General features: G+C 49.1%; 2 protein-coding genes across 3 annotated transcripts in view; one reads left to right on the forward strand and one right to left on the reverse strand.

Annotated features, from left to right (window-relative positions):
• Positions 1 to 976: 976 nt before the first annotated feature.
• LOC127046529 (aquaporin-7-like) lies at positions 977 to 18,170 on the forward strand. Of its 2 annotated transcripts, XM_050943695.1 has the most exons (6): positions 977 to 1,276; positions 2,981 to 3,107; positions 10,819 to 10,956; positions 13,018 to 13,136; positions 16,789 to 17,006; positions 17,909 to 18,170. In XM_050943695.1, exons 1-6 carry the CDS (start codon positions 1,187 to 1,189, stop codon positions 18,066 to 18,068), a joined length of 852 nt encoding a protein of 283 aa, XP_050799652.1. In that variant the 5' UTR covers positions 977 to 1,186; the 3' UTR covers positions 18,069 to 18,170. The 2 variants fall into 2 exon arrangements, with proteins under 2 accessions (XP_050799652.1, XP_050799653.1); XM_050943696.1 differs by lacking the exon at positions 17,909 to 18,170 and having other exon boundaries at positions 16,789 to 17,010.
• Positions 3,101 to 18,929, reverse strand: part of TPGS2 (tubulin polyglutamylase complex subunit 2) — a 62,727-nt gene continuing 46,898 nt past the window's right edge. Inside the window, exons 7-8 of the mRNA XM_050943683.1 lie at positions 4,494 to 4,579; positions 3,101 to 3,762 (exon numbers count right to left, since the gene is read on the reverse strand). Coding sequence (XP_050799640.1) covers positions 3,732 to 3,762; positions 4,494 to 4,579 — 117 coding nt within the window. The 3' untranslated portion in view covers positions 3,101 to 3,731. The remainder of the gene's footprint in view (positions 3,763 to 4,493; positions 4,580 to 18,929) is intronic.

Consider the following 18,929-nt stretch of genomic DNA (forward strand, 5'->3'; position numbering starts at 1 on the left):
CCCAACACACACTCCCTTCACTCTCTCACACACACACACACTTTTATGGACTTCTCATATTACTGTTCAGCAATGTCAGTTTGGTCATAATACTGCGTGCCTCTTTAAAAAGTCATTTCAAATGTGCTACTTTTACCGTATACTGTATATCTGAAGGAGTTTTGTTTAAATTGTAGATTTTATTTTATTTTGCAAAGTCAGTTTTTCCCATTGCAATCCAATTTTGAACATTTTAATGCATTTATAGGAAGGCTACTTAACTGTTGTCAATGTACAAACAATGTTGATAAAAAACTCACAAAGAGGGAATTAATTTTTTTTTTTAATGGAAACAAGTGAAATCAGAAAATACCAAATCCCCAAATCCACAATGATAAGGGCCTGCCCTGCAGAGGAGGAGATGAAGGCAAAAGGGGCTTTATGATAGTTTTTTATTGATGCAAAGGGGAAGAGTCCTCAACTACTGAGTTACTAAAATGTTCCCCTGTAGCACTATCCTCCAAACTGAAATATCAGACAGTAGCAAATCTCTGGCCAGCTGGTTTTTCACAAGTCACTTTGCTGCACACCAGAGTCACTCAGCACTTCCAAGTGACAGCAGGGGCAGATCTCTGATCCTCCTGCACTAAAAGCACAGAAGCCAAAGAAAAATCTCCATGAGCTGGTTTCAATACAGAGCCTATGACACACTGCTGAGCAGTTCTAAATCCATCCATTAAGGGCATTGGCACCTACACACGAGCCAGATCATTGTAATACAAAACACGGATAATCTGAGGTATTCATTGGCTTGTGTCTTGTGTAAAAGATTATGAAGAATTAGCGAGGTTCTAGGAACATAACCAAGATGTTTATAGTTCCATCTCCATGGGGACAGACTCTACATAGTGACGTGCAGGGTTTGTTTTGTCTCATAGCAGAAATGCAAATCTGTGTAATATTCATTTACCTCATAATTGCCTTGGTATTTCACAGTGCAAAGATGAAAGGTTAAATAAAAAAAAAGGGGGGGGGACTTTAAGGCTAGTGGTTCCTTCATTGGTTTGTTTCTCTTTAATCAAATGATCTGAGCTGTGAGAGAATAAAAGGAAGGTGGTAAGTTTCAAAGGGTAACTTAGTTCTGTGACATGAGATCTGCTCTCACAACAGGGACAACATCTGCTGTGAGCCGAATCCGGAGAGCAAAATGCTGGAGAAAATTAAGAAAGCACTCACGATCAGAAACAGAACTGTCAGGGAGGCACTGGCTGAGGCCTTGGGGACATTCCTCCTGATGGTAAGGAAGAGACACTGTTTGTGAAAGTGCGTGCATGGCTGATGCATACATTTCTCTAGTGAACTGCAGGTTCAGCAATGTGCTGTTCTCATTCTGTATCCCCTTCAGTGCTTGTAGCACTGGCAGGTTATTAATGGTTAACTTTAAGCTGTGGTTATCATGTCTGGCAGCTTTGTATGAGCCTTGAGAGTCTATCAAAATGCTCCAAAGGGAAAGACAAGACAGAAGGTAGCAGAGGCAGAGAACAGGAGAATCAGGAATGGAGCAGCCTGGGGATAAAATGACTCCTCTATGAAAGAACAACAGACATATAATTAATGACACCAAGCAGCAGCTAATTGTTAGTAAAAAGCTGGTTATGTCAAGGAGGCACCTGTGCTGATTCTCTCTCTACACACATAATGGAGGTCAGTATTATTATCCCCATTATACAGATGGGGAAACTGGCAGAGAAATGAAGTGTCTTGTCCAAGAGCACAGTGAGCCAATGGCAGGATCTGAGCACAGGGCTGGGGAGCAGACCTCTTGCGTTCTAATCCCGACTCTGACAATTACTGCTTCTTAAAATCTTCTCTGTAAAATGGGAACAATAATATTTACCCACCTCCCAGGTATGTTGGGGCTTAATTAACATTTGTAAAAACCCACTGAAGATAGAACACATTATCGGAACATCAGGGGGGTTAACGTTAGGGAGGGAGAGGAATTATTTAAGTTTAGTACTAATGTAGGCACGAGGACGAATGGGTATAAACTGGATATTAGGAAGTTTAGACTTGAAATTACACGAAGGTTTCTAACCATTAGGGGAGTGAAGTTCTGGAACAGCCTTCCGAGGGAAGTAGTAGGGGCAAAAGACTTTCCTGGCTTTAAGACAAAGCTTGATAAGTATATGGAGGGGATGTTATGATAGGATCGTTAATTTGGGCAATTGATCTTGGATTACCACCAGATAGGTCTGCTCAATGGTCTGCGGGGAGATGTTGGATGGGATGGGAACTGAGTTACTGCAGAGAATTCCTTCTTGGGTGCTGGCTGTTGAGTCTTGCCCACATGCTCAGGTTTAGCTGATCGCCATATTTGGGGTCGGGAAGGAATTTTCCTCCAGGGCGGATTGGCAGGGGCCCTGGAGGTTTTTCGCCTTCCCCTGCAGCGTGGGGCACGGGTCGCTTGCTGGTGGATTCTCTGCAGCTTGAGGTCTTCAAACCAATTTTGAGGATTTCAATAACTCGTTCCTGGGATAGGGGTTGTTATAAAATTGGATGGGTGGGGTTCTGTGGCCTGCCTTGTGCAGGGGGTCAGACTAGATGATCATATTGGTCCCTTCTGACCTATGAGTCTATGAGTCTATGAGTCTATGAGGTAGCTGTAGCTTTCCAAATGCAACCTTGAGGCGATGGACACACGAATGCATACAATCTGCCTATGGATCACTGGAGAAATTCCTGTGGGTTTGGGTCTGTTTGTTTATGTAAAATTGCTGATCCCTGGCTTTTCCCTCTGTTCTCTCCCCACGTCACCCACCCCCACACTATATCCCCATTTAGGCTTCCCACTGACTTACCTTTGGAAAAGAAGGTGCTCTGAAATGAGCTGGAAAGGAGCTGTGAAAGAGATTTCTAGAGAGTGGTGATCTCTCAGCTGTCCTGCCTGCCAGCAGCCATAGAAAACTGTGTGACGCATGACTCTTTTTCTCTGCATCAGTTCTTTGGTATAGGTGGTGTTGCTCAGGTGATATTAGGAAAAGGAGAATTTGGGAAGTATCTGAGCATCAACTTGGCATTTGGAATTGGAGTGACTATGGGGATTCATGCAGCCGGCGGCATCTCTGGTGAGTAGGACAGCGGTGCAATGTGCTAGTACCAGGGATTATGGTGTTGTTCATCCTGTAGTGGCCAGAGGTACAATCGAATGGTTGGGTTGCCTCCTTTACTCTTCTGGGCCTGATCCTGCAAAGCGCTGAGCACCCCCAGCTCTGGGGCACTCGATGGGAGATGCTCAGTACCTCATGGGAAAAGGAACTGGTGCTTTGCTATCCAAGCAGTGCAGGCCAAACCCCAGTGAGTGAATGGCTGAGGGGTAACACACCTGGGTGCTGAGAACCTGGAAAGTGGGAATGGTGAGTGGAGGAGATTCCATTCCTCCAGGAGCAGCATGCAGCAAGGAGCCTCAGCGCTGAAATCTCCACCTGTGCGTGGCTCTCTGCTTCTGTGCAGATGGCCCTGTGGGTCTCCTGCACCTGCCCAGAGCTCTGGGATTCCTTGGTCTAGGGATGGTCCCACTTGTTCATTCCAGGATGGTGGTGTGTGGCAAACCCCACTCTCAACAGCAGCATTTGGGGAAAACTCAGCGAACCACAGAGTTTCTCTCCCACCCCGAGAGGCCATCTCACCCCATGGTGATTGGAAGCCAGAGAACATTTCCATGTTGCCCAATTTAAAATGCTTCTGGATGTTTAAAGTGACACCATCCCTGGCAGGCAGCCCCTAGAGAAAGAAAGGGATGGCAACAGGGAGATAAACAGATAAAGGAATGGCTGAGACAAAGATAACTGTGTAGTGTCTAGTGAGCCTTATGTAGCAGTGATGTTACCCCCTGCAAAATCAGGGCTCTTCTCCTCTTGTCACCTATTGTATATGGAGTGTTGCCAGTGAAAGTAAAACAGCTAATGGCTTATGAGTCTGATACACACACACACATGGGTACATATTGAGGATGGTGATTCAGGGGAACAGTATCATATCTTTCCTATGATTGGTCAATCCTGCCTTTCCTTTCTAATCTCTGCATTCTTCTGCCTTGACGGAAGAGACTGGGCCCCATGCTGGCAGGAAATTAAAGCAAATCTTGGTTTTAATATTACCAAATGAAGGTTTTTGTTTGTTTTTTAGATTTGAGGGGAAAGATAGATTTCCAGGGCTGGGGATAGGGAGGGTGTGCTGGAAATGAAAAGCAAATCTCTCCTGCATTTGAAATCTGCTCTCACTGTTAATGTGGAGATTAGCAGATCTCCTCTAGTGAAAGTGGACTGGGTGAAGAGGACTTCTCTGAGTGCTTGCTCACGTCAATTCCATTGTAGGAATCCCATGTGCGTGGCCATGGAGACGTTTGCCTTGGCGGTACCCATAGGGCTGGCTGTGGCGCCCTCTGGAGTGCAGTGCTCATGGTACACTATATCAGGTGTTGCCAGCCCTGTGCCCTCTCAGTTCCTTCTTACCGCCCATGGTGGTCAGTCAAAACGCCTCTGTCGCTTGCTTTGCAAGTGGTCAATGGTTTCTTAGCTAGTTTAGCCTCCTGCTTTACCTGTAAATAGTTTTAATGGTTGTTAGTTAGTGGTTAAGTACCTGTTAAGTGTTTAGTTAGATAGTGTCCCAGCGGGGACTTTGCCCCCCGTGGGGCATACCCTGCTCTCCGGGTTTCAAGCTCTGCTCGTCCCGTAACAGGCCTATGCTTGTTAGTGACCCGCACGAGAGCTGTCTACAGCACCTCAGGGAAACCATATAAAGGAGCATTGTCGCATCTGCTAGAACTTTCGTCCGCGGACACAAAGAGAGCATGACATATGCCTCAGGGCACTCCTGATGCAGGCTGCCCTGTGCCCAGCTTCGGAGCTGGAGCAGCCTAATATGGCACCCAGCACTTCAACTTTGGTGCGTAGCGTGCCTCCAGCACTAGGGCCCTCCTAGCACCGATCCCCATCGCTGATACTGAAGAAAAAACTAAGAAGGTGGCACTGGCCAAGTCCAACAAAGGGGCTTTGGCAAATGACCCTGCTCGGGCCTCACGCCCACTCTGGGCCCGCTAAAGAGCTTGGCTGTGGGGAGTTCCTCCCCCCATAAGGACCTGGTAACTGGTAAATGGCCTAGGTCAATGGCGCAGCTGACCCCCTCTGAGGGCCTGGTATCAGGAGAACTGAAAGTGCCACAGCCAATACCATGTGCAGCAAAGGAACCAGCTATGGCTCTCCGTGAGGGCAAGCCCGCCGCCAAGGCCTTGCACAAGTTAGGTGAGCGCCAATGGTCTCTGGAGCCAAGAGAGAGCCCTAGGTCGCCACGTTCTTGGTCTCTGTGCTGACCCAGGTTTCCATCCTGTTGTCATGGACTGTTGGCACCACGCTTCCGATCCCCCTTGTTACGCTGAAGCTCGCCCAGGCATAGTCGATCTTCTCTGCACCAGGTCTTCGTCACGCTGTCAGTTGTGCTCGGAAGCGACTCACCAGCCAAGTGCCCAGACCTGTCCTGTCCCTTCCTTGACTGCCTGTTCCCTTACTGTTCAGCTTGGTCGCATGTTACCTCAGACCGTTGGGTCCTGGACACAGTGACTCGGGGCCCCCCCCTGCAATTTGTGGCCACCCCTCCTTTCTGCCCCACCCTTCCCTGTCCCTCTTTAGGGACCCTTCTCACGAATGGGTCCTTGTTCAGGAGGTTGAGAACCTCCTATATTTGGGGGCCGTGGAGGAGCTTCCTTGGGAATGCAAGGTCGAAGATTCTATTCCTGCTGCTTCCTAATCCTGAAGGCAAAAGTGTGACTCAGACCCATCCTGGACCTGTGTGGCCTCAACAAGTCTCTTGTGAAGTTGAAGTTCCGCATGGTATTCCTTACCTCCATCATCCCTTCTCTGGATCCAGGGGACTGATACACCGCTCTTGATTTAAAAGATGCTTACTTTCATGTCTCTATCTTCCCAGGGCACAGATGGCTCCTGATCTCTATAGTGGCAGGCTGCCACTTCTAGTTTCCAGTGCTTCCCTTTGGCCTGTCCTCAGCCCCCAGGGTATTCATGAAATGCGTGGCATCGGCGGCGGTTTACCTGAGGCAAGGAGTTAAGATCTTTCCATATTTTGATGATTGTCTTATCAAGCGCAAGTCTGTGGAGCACGCCCAGAGGAGACTCAATCTGGTGCGCTCCACCTGCGGCACTCTGGGTCTCCTAATAAACATGGAAAAATCCATGTTAACGCTGGTTCAACACACAGAATTCATTGGTTCTTGACTCCACACGAGCCAGGGCCTTCCTGCTGGAAGTACACTTTCAAGCCATGTCGGACTTGATCGGCCACATACAAATCCAACCGCTTACCATGGCCCACATATGCCTGTGACTATTGGGCCACATGGCCGCATGCACTTATGTGGTAAGCCATGCCTGGATTTATCTGAAGCCCCTGCAAGCGTGGCTGGCCTTGGTCTGCATTCCCAGAAAGCACCCCCTGGACCTAGCGGTCACGGTGCTGAGCCTTGTCCTCTCGTTTCTGGACTAGTGGCGGGATCCCAAGACGATGCTGCAGGGAGTCCCCTTCGTGACCCCATTGCCCTCGCTCACTTTGGTCTCGGACGTGTCAGACCTGGGCTGGGGAGCCCATTTGACTGCAACACGACCCAGCCCTTCATATCAATGTCATGGAGCTCTGGATGGTTCACCTGGCATGCCAGGCTGTCTTGCCCCACTTGAAAGGCAAGGTGGTAGAGGTCCTAATGTAGCACATTGCAGCAGTATTGTCAATCAACAGGCAAGGTGGCGCCAGGTTTTCGACCCTCTGTCGGGAAGCTCTCAGCCTCTGGGACTTTTGTGTGCAGCACGCCATTCATTTGGTGGCCGCCCACTTGCCTGGAGCCAAGAAAGTCCTGGCGGACATAGGTACCGACTCCGTGGGTGCTCCGGACCTGGAGCACCCACGTGGAAAAATTGGTGGGTGCTCTGTACCCACTGGCAGCTCCCTGCCCCAGCTCACCTCTGCCTCCTCCCCTGAGTGCACCACCATGTCCTGCTTCTTCCCCCTCCCTCCCAGCGCTTGCGCTGCGAAACAGCTGTTTCGCGTGACAAGCCTGGGAGGAAGAGGGGAGGAGGAGGAATGCGGCACGCTTGGGGGAGGAGGTGGGGCCAGGGTGGGGATTTGGTAAGAGATCCAATAGGGGCAAGGAGGGGCAGAGTTGGAGTGCAGACTTTGGGGCAGAGGTGGAGTTGGGGCGTAGGTGGGTGGGAGGCACAAGCACCCATCAGTGCCGAAAAAGGTTGGTGCCTGTGCTGGCAGATTGCCTCAGCAGGACATTCTCCTCTCACCACAAATGCTCGCTCTATCCGGAGGTGGTCAGCCTAGTTTTCTGCAGGTGGGAGACTCCCCAGGTGGACCTGTTTGTGTCTAGATAGAACAGGAAGTGCCATGAGTTCTGCTCTCTGCTGGGCAGAGACAATGGCTCCTTGTCGGACACCTTCCTGATCCCATGGTTAGGACTGCTCATGTATGCCTTCCTGCCAGTGCTGCTAATCCACAGGGTCCTGCTCAAAGTGAAGCAAGACAAAGCAATGGTTATCCTCACAGCCTCATCAGCACTGGTTCGCCATGCTCCTGTCAGCAGCCACCCCATTGCAGCTGCCTCTTCGGCCGGATCTTCTGTCCCAGAACCACAGGCATCTGCTGCATCCGGACCTGGCAGTGCTGCACCTGACAGCCTGGTTTCTGCGTGGCTGAGTGGGGAGGAGCGGCAGTGTTCCACCGGTGTCCAGCAGGACTTGCTGGGCAGCAGGAAACCCTCCACCAGGACTACGTACACAGCAAAATAGAAGCAGTTCACATGTTGGGCCTCGGATCACCGCATCCGGGCGGAGGAGGCCTTCCTGCAAGTCATCCTGGGCTATTTGCTATATCTGAAGCTGCAGGGCCTGTCGCTTTCCTCAGTCAAGGTGCACCTGGTGGCCTCTCAGCTTTCCATCCCTCATTTCACAGCAGGTTGGTCTTCGCCCATCCCATGACGGCGCAGTTCCTGAAAGGTCTGGAGTGCCTTTACCTAAATGTCCGGGACAGGATGAAGGGTTGCCTGGTGTCTACCCAGAGAATCTTGTACTGGATCATGGCCTGCATCTGCTACTGTTATGAGCTGGCGAAGGTGCCCCTGCAAGCGGCTGTGATGGCCCAGTCGACTAGGGCACAGGCATCATCGGTGGCCTTCCTTGCTCAGGTATCGTTCCAGGAAATTTGCTGTGCTGCGACCTGGTTGTCCATCCACACATTTGCCCTGCACTATGTGCTGATCCAGCAGGCTCAGGCTGATGCTGGTTTCTGCAGAGCAGTACTCCAATCTGCGAGACTATGAACTCCAAGCCCACCTCCTGGGATTCTGCTCGTGAGTCATCTATAATGGAATTGACATGAGCAAGCACTCGAAGAAGGAAAAACGGTTGCCCAGCTTTTTGTAACTATTGTTTTTTGAGATGTGTTGATCATTCCATTCCATCCCATTACCCATCCTCCTGCCCCTCTTTTGGAGTTGTTGGCAAGGAGAAACCAAGAGGGCGCAGGGCTGGCGGGGCCTGATATACCGTGCCATGAGCATGGCACTCCATAGAGTGCCACAGCCGGCCCTACAGGTCTCCTACAGGCCCTAAGGCAAAAGTCTCTGACGGCCGAGCACGTCAGTGGAATGGACATGAGCAACACACAGAACAACAGTTACAAAAAGGTGGGTAACCATTTTTTTTTCTATTCCATGATTAAATGTGAGTTGGGTCTGAGCTGCAAAGGGGGTTGAGATGAGGTTATCAATTCAGCCCATTATGGGTCAGTGGCTGGCTGTGAGGTTCACCTCTAAAACCCACTTCAGGGCTCTTTGGAGCTGGGGTTTTGGTTTGGCTCCATCTCCATAATAAACAGACAGGAGATTTCTAAGAACGGTCTGTAGATGCAGAGATGAAGAGAGTGGATCCCAAACAACTGATGTCTGGAGATGGTGGGAATGGTGGAGGAGGAAGAAATAGTTACTGCTTTCTAAATCTGTTTGGATCACAAGAGAAAACCTTCCATCTTCCCATCCCCAGGAAGGCTTAGACCAGCGCAAAGATCAAGGTGATGCTTGTCTTTTCAGTTCAGTTGTAGGGCCCTAAGTTAGCTCCTCCTTTAGTCTGAGTTTTGCATATTGTTTTTCCTTCTCATAGGGTGGGTGTGTTCATTGCACTGAATGCAAGGGTTTGATAAAGAAAATGTGCATCGTGGGTCTTTTCATACAGAAAAGAGGGGCTGGTCGGAAAGGCTGGATAATGGGAGCATGATAATAATTTGTCTTACATAGTACATAGAGGTGCCGACCAAGATCAGTTTTCCATTGTGTCCAATGCTATACAAACACAGAGCAGACATGACCCCTGCCCTGAGGAATTTACAATCGAAACAGACAAGACAGAGAAGGAACTATCTGAACCGGAGCAGATCTTTTAGAAAAACATCCAGTCTTGTTTGTAAAATGGTCAGGGATGGAGAATCAACCACAACCCTTGGTACATTGTTCCAGTGGTTAATTATCCTCACCACTAACCATTTACTACAGGGAATTCTGAGGCAGAGACAAGAATTGAGCCCAGATCTGTCCAGTTCTAGTCCAGTACCTGAACTGCAAGACTGTCCTTCCTGTCAAAAGCAGAAAAACTCTCTTGCTTCATTAGAAAAACAAGTTGCCAAGAGGCTAAAATAAATCCATTTTGAGACTGTGAGCTGAGCTCCTTGGGACGGGGGCTGTATCTGTCCTACTCAGTTCCTTTGGGTGTAACTGTAATCTAAGTAATGATTAATAACAGTGAGAACACGCTTCCCAAGGCAGAGCTAAGCTGAAGACCTTTCTGGCAGGTTATTGCTCAGATATAGTGTATTCTTGTCTTTTTGGCTTTGCTCCTCAGCCCTTCAGGTATGGCTCTCACTTGGAAATCCCAGGGCTTGTCATCCCCTCCCTGTATCTCAACCTTTTACTTTAAAACCAGACTTAGGGCCTGATTTTAGAGGTGCTGAGAACCTGCATCTCCCACTGTCTTTAGGGGAGGTTACTCTGCGTTGCCCTGTTTAGGGTCAGGCCCTCAGTGCTTGTCACCATGTAACTTATGGCTTCAGGTGAAAGTGGAACAGTACATGGACTGTCGAGCAGAAATGCTCAGCCAGTGTGTTACTTCTCAGAACCTAGCATGTATCTGTGATGGGGCCTGATTCACCATTACCCTGCACCTTGTGTCATCATTTACACCTCTGGAGAGTGATAGCACGTGGGTGTAAGTGGTACTGTTGTGATTTGCTTTACAAGATGCCGGGCATGAATCAGGGCTCAATGAACCCATAGGTCTGTTCCCTGCTGTGCTCACTGTGCTGGAAACAAATGGCAACTTAGCAAAGCATGGGAGAACATCTCAAGCTCCCTGATGCCTGGGATGCAGCAATGAACTAACGCACTGGCAGCACAGGAGCTGGGACACTGGTGATCTCTTCCAAGCCATACTCGGAATCCAGAATGGTAGCCAGGCACCTGAGAATCAGACCTGCTAGAGGCACCCCTGCTATTTCCTGGAGGGACTGGCTCACCTGCTCCAGCAGTAGATATAAGCTTCTGAATTCTTGGCACTTGGTGTTTTGGGAGCAGAGGTCCAGGATTCTAGTCTCTGTGTTGACCATCAACTATGAGGCTTTAGAGTTGTTGCACTGGCATAGACACGTTATTTATGAAGCAGATGTAATATATATAAATATGTGTGTGTGTATTTATACATGTATATGTATGTTTTTAAACAGGAGCTCATATGAATGCCTCCATAAGCTTCACACACTGCGTCTTAGGAAATCTTCCCTGGAGAAAGCTGCCAGCTTATATAATTGGCCAGTTCCTGGGCTCCTTCTTGGCAGCATCCCTAGTGTTCTGCATGTACTATGGTATGGTTGCTTTTCCAACGTTATGGGAATTGCTGGGAATGGATTGGTTCACTTGCTGTTCCTGATCCACTGAAGAGATGAGTCTTCTGCAGCTCCCAGTGGGGGATGTGAATCCTGCGGCTCACTGTAGGGACTCAGACCCTGCAAAGCTGAGTCTGAATTTGATCCCTGGTGGTAACCACACTATTATGTTTGTCCTTGAGCATATTCCTGTGTCTATATTAGATTTATATAAGGTGAGAGCTCTTATCTGCCTTGGGATCTCTGTTCATAATCAAATATACAACTCAGTGCTATCCCCTCCCACTCCCCTCCAGCAATTCCCTGACAAGAGAGTTGGGCTTATTTAATAGAATAGAATATTAGGGTTGGAAGAGACCTCAGGAGATCATCTAGTCCAACCCCCTGCTCAAAGCAGGACCAATTCCCAGATAGCTTTTTGCCCCAGATCCCTAAGTGGCCCTCTTAAGGATTGAGCTCACAACCCTGGGTTTAGCAGGCCAATGCTCAAACCACTGAGCTATCCCTCCCCTTCAGACCCCAATAAGGGCAAATCCCAGTGTGCTCAGCTGAGAATGCCTGGCAGCAGCGTCCAGACAGCTAAGTCTTGGGATCATTAATCTGAGTCCTCCACTACCTCACCTATTGTTGTGTCTTGGGGGAGAGGGCCTCTCTTGGCTAGCCATGTAGGATATATCTACACTGCAATGCAAGCCCAGGGTTGGTAGAACTGAAGTTAGCAGGCCCTGGGTTTGTTAACCTGGGGCTTGAGCATCTATATTCCTTTGTAACCCCAAGTTAGGAAGTGTTGAGCCCCAGAACCTAATCTGGGGTTCCAGCATTTACACTGGATAATGCAAGCCTGAGTCCAACCACCCATATCCCAGACTGCCTAGTGCCCTCCCTAAATATGGCTGCTATAGCCTTTTGTTCATGGTGCAACATGGGAAAACATGACTGTCCATCAAACTTGACTATGCAGAAGACAAAGGAAGTCAGCATGTGGGATACTTTTGGTGGACTCCCAGAGCATGAGTTCAGTGGGGCTGTAGCTATACTGCAAAGCAATAGGGCATGGACTCTGGGTCCCAACTTGACTCATGCTTGAGCCCTCCACCACCGGGGGGTTGTGGGACTCTGGGTTAGCATAATTTGTGTGTAGACAGACGGAGGGTTAGGCTTGTGCCTGAGTTCAAACCCTGGGCGTACACTGCAGTGCAGCCCTACTCACATAGCCTTATAGATCATAGCCAATAGCTTGCAGTGCACACAGGAAGGCAATGCATTTGCTGGAAAGCCGGTGTCGTGTAGTCCCATAGTGGTCAGGCAGCTGCATTCTGAGACAGCCAATGCTTTCAAAGGTCTGCAAGTGCCACCCCAAGTGGAGTACCTTGCAGGCAGGCCTACTAGGAGTCTCAGGGGCTGAGATTACTGTGGTGAGTCTGGAGCCCAAAGGGAAGGGTGCAGACTTAGCAAAGGACGCAGGCAGAATGGCCTGCTTTTAAAAACTGAGCAGCTGCAGCTGCTGTTGATCTCCACTGGGGTGTGGTACAGTGGGGTGGGGGGCTCATCCCCACTGAAAGTCTGGACAAGAAGGGACTGGCATTTATTTTTCTGCCAGCAATTCCCAGGAGGGGGAGCTGCTATGGGCCAGCTCAGGCAAGCCTGAAAAGTCTGGGGGAAGGGAGCAGAGAAGCAGCCTCTGTTCTTCCCAATAGGCCCCAGTGCTTTCCTCACTGGTACCTGCAGAGTCCACATCCAAGCCTCTGCTTGTCAGAGAGGCACACAGTGAGGGCTGAGAGCCTGTGGACATAATAAAGTTCTGCTGGAAAAAGTCTCAGGGAGAGAAGATATCTCACTTCCCTGGGAAAGGAGTGGCTGCTTGGCCACGTCTCTTTCCTCCCCTCCACTCTGTCTTGTGCCTGTCCTGACTGCAATCAATGTGTTTGCATTTAGTTAGGGTGAGACCTCCTTAGCTTGCCCTCATCACCACAGTTTGAGGGCCTCTGTGTGCGCCAGCCTCAGCAGCAGGGTTAACCCCATGTCTCCGCTTTCTCCTAGATGCACTGTGTGAATATTCGGATGGACACTTCATTGTGATGGGACCTAATGGCACAGCTGGAATCTTCGCCACCTACCCTGCTCCGTATATGACTCTGCTGGGAGGATTTGTAAATGAGGTCCGTACCCAGGATTTCTCTGCCTTGTCACTGCTGTGTTTGGAGCACAGCTGTGATCACAGCTGCCTTGCTTGGTCACTAGATGCTGTTGCAGGTTTCATGCAGAGGGCTGTTATTAAGCAGCAGTAGCATGCTCAGCCCTGTAAAAGACACTTCAACTGCCCTGATGAGCATACAGTGGAGGAGGATGTTTGGCTGCGGCACAGGGGGCTGAATTTAAAGATGACTAGCTGTAGTATTGTGGCTTAACTGGCAGATGGGTGCATGGAAACAGCACCGAGGAGGGTGGCTGGAGTCTTAGTATGGGGGAGTGAACAATCGGTATTGAAGCAGAGCTCCCTTTGGAAACATCTGTCTGTTCCAACAGGTGCCTGCTCTGTAAGGCACTTGGTTGCTACTGAGAATGTTTCAAGCTTTTTACAGTTTTTTGTTTGTTTTCTTTCAAAAACTATTTCCATGGTCCATCACCGTTGAAATGTACCCAGGGTTAGGAAAGCATCAGCACCCACTCACACCCTGTGGCAGTGAGGGAAGGGCAGACACATATGGGGCTTCTCTGCTCCTTGTACATCATGGAAGGTTTTCTGAGCCAGCTCCGAATAGGCTGGTGGAGAGAGTTGTTGGGAAAAGGCTGATCTTGTGATTTCAGCCCCATGGTGGAGCAGTACAGAGAGAATTAGGTGCCTGGAATGAGGCTCGTAGGGTGGACCCGGACAGGGTGAAGTCTGGAGGATCAGCTCTCCATGTGCTGCACATTTATGACTAACTTCCCCCCTTTCTCACTCTTCATTCTTTTAGCATGTGGCTCCTAAAGTGATGGCTTCCAGCTGTGAGAATATTGGTGGTTTGTTTTTGCTCATTGCTAGCAGTCAGGCTGCTGCTTGGTTGTATGTTAATTTCCATGAAGCCATTGACTCTGGCATTGTGAATAAATCCTCTGCTGCTGGCGGAGAGGGCAGAGATGTGCTCTGGAATGGTGATTGCGTCCAGGACACCCTGAGGGTTTAGGCTCTGCTTGAGTTCATGGGAGTTACGGGAGCATTTCTCAGGATCAGATCCTACAGGCTTTTAACCCTCTGTTCATGGAGTGAGATGCAGAACATCATTCCTTCCCTTCAACATTGTCTCTGCTGTGATGAAATTACCGTTGCATCATCTCCACTGGGCTGTGCAGTAATTTTGGCAGCACTGTAGCAGTCCTGCTCTACAGGGGCATTACTCACCTTGCTGGCATGTGGAATCCATGTAAACAAAGTTCTTCTATTGTTTGGGATTCATCTTCTGTTAGAAGTTCTTTTGCTGTGGACCCCACTCCAGGCTTCTTGTTGAACACTCCCTATTTGTTTATTTCCAAACATAAGGCTTTAAAAATTCATGTCTCATATCTGGGTGAAGGAGCCTCTTTGGGACCATAACTTGAGTTGCTGTTTCCCTGCTCTGTGACCCCACTTCTCTGTGTGGGCGCATCTCCTCCAACGTGTTATGGCCAGAACTACTTGCCAACATTCTCATTCAAGGCAGAGACCCCTGCCCTGCCAGGAACTGGTCAGAGAGGCTCTGTGAGTTTGGCTGCAATCCTGGTGACTGTGTGAGGGTGAATGCATCTTCCCAAGACATGTTTTGCTTGCACTAGTCCAGGAGGTGAGAATCACAAGCCTTCCTCAGAACTTAAATACTCTGGCCATGGAGCATGGTTCAGCTGTCAAGCAATCAGCATGACTGCAGTCCACCTTAAAAACCCTTCCCTGGTTCTCTGCGTAGGGATCCAGGCAAGCCTGACCTGTGGGGGACAGCAGCAGGAAAGCCACTTCACAGTGCAGTTTGCTCCCTCTTCCACTCCTCAGAGCGCTGCAGGGTACGAACTCCTGCCTGATTGAGGGATGGGAAGGGGTGGAGGTGGTATTGTCATGCCATCCACCTTGCAGAGTGTGTGGGTTAGTTACTGATAATCTGGGCTCTGGTGCTGTGGCCACTCCTGTACATAGGGTTCTGGGCTCCAGGTTCATGTCTGCACAGTTCCAGCAGGAGCTGTGCCGAAGGCAGGAGCAGAGAGAACCTGGGGGCCAATAGGGGAGCAGAAGGAGCCAGAGCCTTCACTGATCCTTGTAAGATCTGCCATTTTGGGGCCAAACCTGCTCCTTCTTCCACATGGGGAACAGCCTGATTTAGGAGGGACAGAGGCATGTAGGGCCCTCTAATCCATTCTCCAGCCAATGCAGGACCAATTCCCTCCGGCTCCCTAATTATCACTAGTGTGTCATCTGGTCTAATATGAAATGTCTCTAAGCTATTCCCTGGTTTCATCCCATAGCTTCTAGTTACAATTGCCTCCCTTGTCCCCACCATGCCTGTGGAGCAGCAGGATCTGGGTTCTGTCCTGGTGAAGTTCTGAATGCCCATGGTGCGTAACAAAGTGACAGCTATAGAGTCTCCAGGTGTCCTCAGATTTGTTCCATCTTCTAGGCAACATAGAGTATGTCACTTCTGAGGAAGAAGATGAATGACAGTGAGAGCTCCCAGTAGCTACAAGTCTTCAGCTCCCATTGATGTGTGTATGGAATAGCTGCAAAAGGCAGGACCTTACTATCTATGGGCAAATTCTCACAAAGTGGGGAGGGACAAATGCAGTCATCTCCAACAGAATCCCAGCCCCGGATGGCTGGGATGCTGTAGGGCTAGAAATGGGAGCTTTTTTCCATCAGCAAGTGGGGATTCCAACTTCCCAACTGGGCACAGGTCCCTTGAGTCTTGCTGACATAATTGACTTGAAAGTCATGACACTTTTACATCTAGAAAAGCTATTTGGGCTCATTGTTACAGGTTTTTATGGCTCCCTCTGAGTCTGGTACAAGTGGACTCAGAATAACTAAGGTACTTTGGCTTAGAGGTGCAGGGACATGAAAAATAGTTTATACCGACACACTTACACATGTATAATTATGTTAGTGGCTATTGTACTGTGGACACACTCATTTGGAATGGGGCAAGACCCTCTGTTTGCTTCACATAGGCTGGCTGTGACCAGATACGAACAACTTCTGGTTACTCCCAACCTTGGCCAGATTCAAAATGGTGACAAAATGCTTCACAATCCATCTAGTCCAGGGATAATGTATCTTTTCAAATTGTCAGTCAACCAGGATGAGGGTGGTCTAGCCTAGAAACTGGAGCAGCCAGCATGCCTAGTGGTCAGAGTGGGCATGAGTAGTCCAGAGCCAAGGCCAAGGATCAAAAGAGAGGGTAGGAACTGGATACCAGAGCCAGGATTAAGCCAGAGTCAGTAGTCAGAACCAAGGGTCAAACTGGAGGGCAGGAACTGGAGGGAACATGGGATCAAGGAGGGGTTAAAGGCAGGAGCAGTAGGAACCAGGTAACACAGGAGCATGCACCAGTATGCATGTGGAGAAGCCAGTGAGCTGTTGCGGCTGCTGGCTTAAGAGCCAGCCTGCTGGCCCCTGGCAGCTAATCAGGTGGCATGGCTAATCAAGCAGCTGCTGCAGGTCAGTTGTCCTGACAAGGTAGCCTGGAGATTAGCTCTGCTCCAGTTCCTCATTCCTGACTCTGGGCTCTGCTCCTTTCACATGTTCCAGTGACTCCTTTTGGCCTTGACATGCACTTCTCTACTGACCTGTGCTTTCTGCGGATCCCACAGTTCCTGGCCACAACGGTGCTCATGCTGTGCATTCTCGCTATCTATGACAAGAAGAATAATGGAGCCCTAGAGGGCACTCAGCCTGTGATCACTGGGCTCCTGGTGTTAGTAATCGGCATGACAATGGGAATAAACACCGGATATGCAATAAACCCCTCCAGGGACCTGCCTCCAAGGATCTTTACTGCAATAGCAGGCTGGGGAATTGAAGTCTTTAGGTAGGTTACCATCTTTCCTTTTACACTGTACTGATTGCAAATATGTGACCTGAAAAATGTGTTAATATAAGGTAAACTCTATTAATCCTTATTTAAAAAGCACTTTAAGGGAGAAACTAATCTCTGACCAGTTGGAATCCCAGTACGCAAGTTGGTTCCCTACTCCAGTGGGAATGCTGCTGTTTCATATGCCACAACATTCACCCAGCATTCTGACTGGCTGGCACAGAATCTTCTTGGTCCCATTCTGACTGCGTTGTCTAACGTATTTTAAAATAGTAGTTAAGGGTGAGCCACCAAATAATCAAAACACATTTCAACAGCACTGGGATCTACTTATAGTGGATGTGGATATAGGCCAATGCCATTTACAGTGAGATTAAGTGAGAGTCGCACATTGCTTCAATGTATGACAGCATGCAGATTGCAATTCCCATTACAGCAACGATGGTTGTGTGGATAAGCAAAGGACTTACACCTGGTTTCTACTCCTTATGCTGAAATAGGGTTCCTGTGTGACCTTGGGAAAGGCATTGGCCTTCTCTCTTTCTGATTCCGACTGTAAAATGTTGATAATACCTGCAGCCCTCAAAGGCTATTCTGAGCCTTAATTCATCTAGGGTCTGATCCAAAGTCTACTGAAATCCAGGAGAATCTTTCCATTGATTTTTGGATCGAACCCTTGAAGTCTTTGAGATCCTCAGACAGAAAGCTCTCTAAATGTGCAAAATTACATCATAGCTCACTTCCTTCAAGTATGAATGCATTCTGTGGGGAAAAATAACTTGGCTAGATTAGAATTTGACTCTGTAGCAAAGACAAACTTATCTTACCTAAGGTAGAATATGACAGCAAAGCAAATATTCTGATTCACCAGAAACCTGTCCTGTCTTTTCTTTTAGGGCTGGAGATTACTGGTGGTGGGTCCCACTTGTAGCTCCAACACTGGGAAGTCTTGTTGGTGCCTTAGCCTACAAACTCCTAATTGACTTTCACAATCAGTCTGCCCTGGAAGGCGGAGATAAGAAAGGAAAGGACGATTTGCAGACTAACCATGTGTGATGTCCAAGTTTTGCTAGGACAAAGCTGGAAAGGAAGGTTCGATCAGCCACATGACTTCATCACCGGATCAAGTGTTCAAACCTGCCTTCATTGAGTTTTTGTTTTCACACTACTAATTAAATAACATTCAATAACTCAGTGGATAATGTCCAAGGGACATCCGTTGCACCTGTAGTTATTTACTTGCACAATCTATAGGTGTAAAAATGGAGGGTGGCTTTTAAAAGTCTGTGCAACTCAATCAGACTAGCTGGGATTTCTGGTGGACAGAACAGTATTGAGTGGGGCTGAAAGTGGCTCTGTTCTAAACTTCAATGGACGTTTAATTTTTTTTCTTTATGGAAACAATCAGAGGTGAAAGTAAGCCAGTACGGTCTGGTACAGCGTACCAGCAAGAGCCAGTACGCCATGCTGGACTGGACCAGCTTCCCCAAGCTGGCGATTTAAAGGGCCCAGGGCTCCCTGCAGTGGCTGGAGCCATGGGCCCTTTAAATCGCCTCCTGAGCCCCGTTGCCGGAGCCTTGGGGTAGCGGCAGCAGGGCTCCGGCGGTGATTTAAAGGGCTAGGGGCTCTGCTGCGGTAGTGGCAGCCAGAGCTCCGGGCCCTTTAAATCACCCCAGAACCCCAGGGCTCCCAGCTGCCTCTGCAGCTGGTAGCTCCGGGGGTGATTTAAAGGCCTCGGGGCTCCCAGCCGCAACCGGAGCCCCTGGGCCTTTAACTCTTGATTTAAAGGGCTTGGGTATTTAAAGGCACCACCTCTTCTGGTTGAGGCCACGCGCCCTGCTCAGGACTCCGGTGTATTGGTAAGTCCTTTAAGTTACTTTCACCCCTGGAAATAATACACCAAACCCATCACTCAGG

Source organism: Gopherus flavomarginatus, chromosome 3, assembly GCF_025201925.1.
Source record: "Gopherus flavomarginatus isolate rGopFla2 chromosome 3, rGopFla2.mat.asm, whole genome shotgun sequence".
Taxonomy (NCBI): domain Eukaryota; kingdom Metazoa; phylum Chordata; order Testudines; family Testudinidae; genus Gopherus; species Gopherus flavomarginatus.

Coding starts and splice junctions, on each gene's coding strand:
- LOC127046529 (XM_050943695.1), top strand. CDS start 1,187: ATGCTGGAGAAAATTAAGAAAGCACTCACGATCAGAAACAGAACTGTC. Junction 10,957..13,017: donor AGTGTTCTGCATGTACTATG/GTATGGTTGCTT, acceptor GCTTTCTCCTAG/ATGCACTGTGTGAATATTCG. Junction 13,137..16,788: donor TGGGAGGATTTGTAAATGAG/GTCCGTACCCAG, acceptor CGGATCCCACAG/TTCCTGGCCACAACGGTGCT.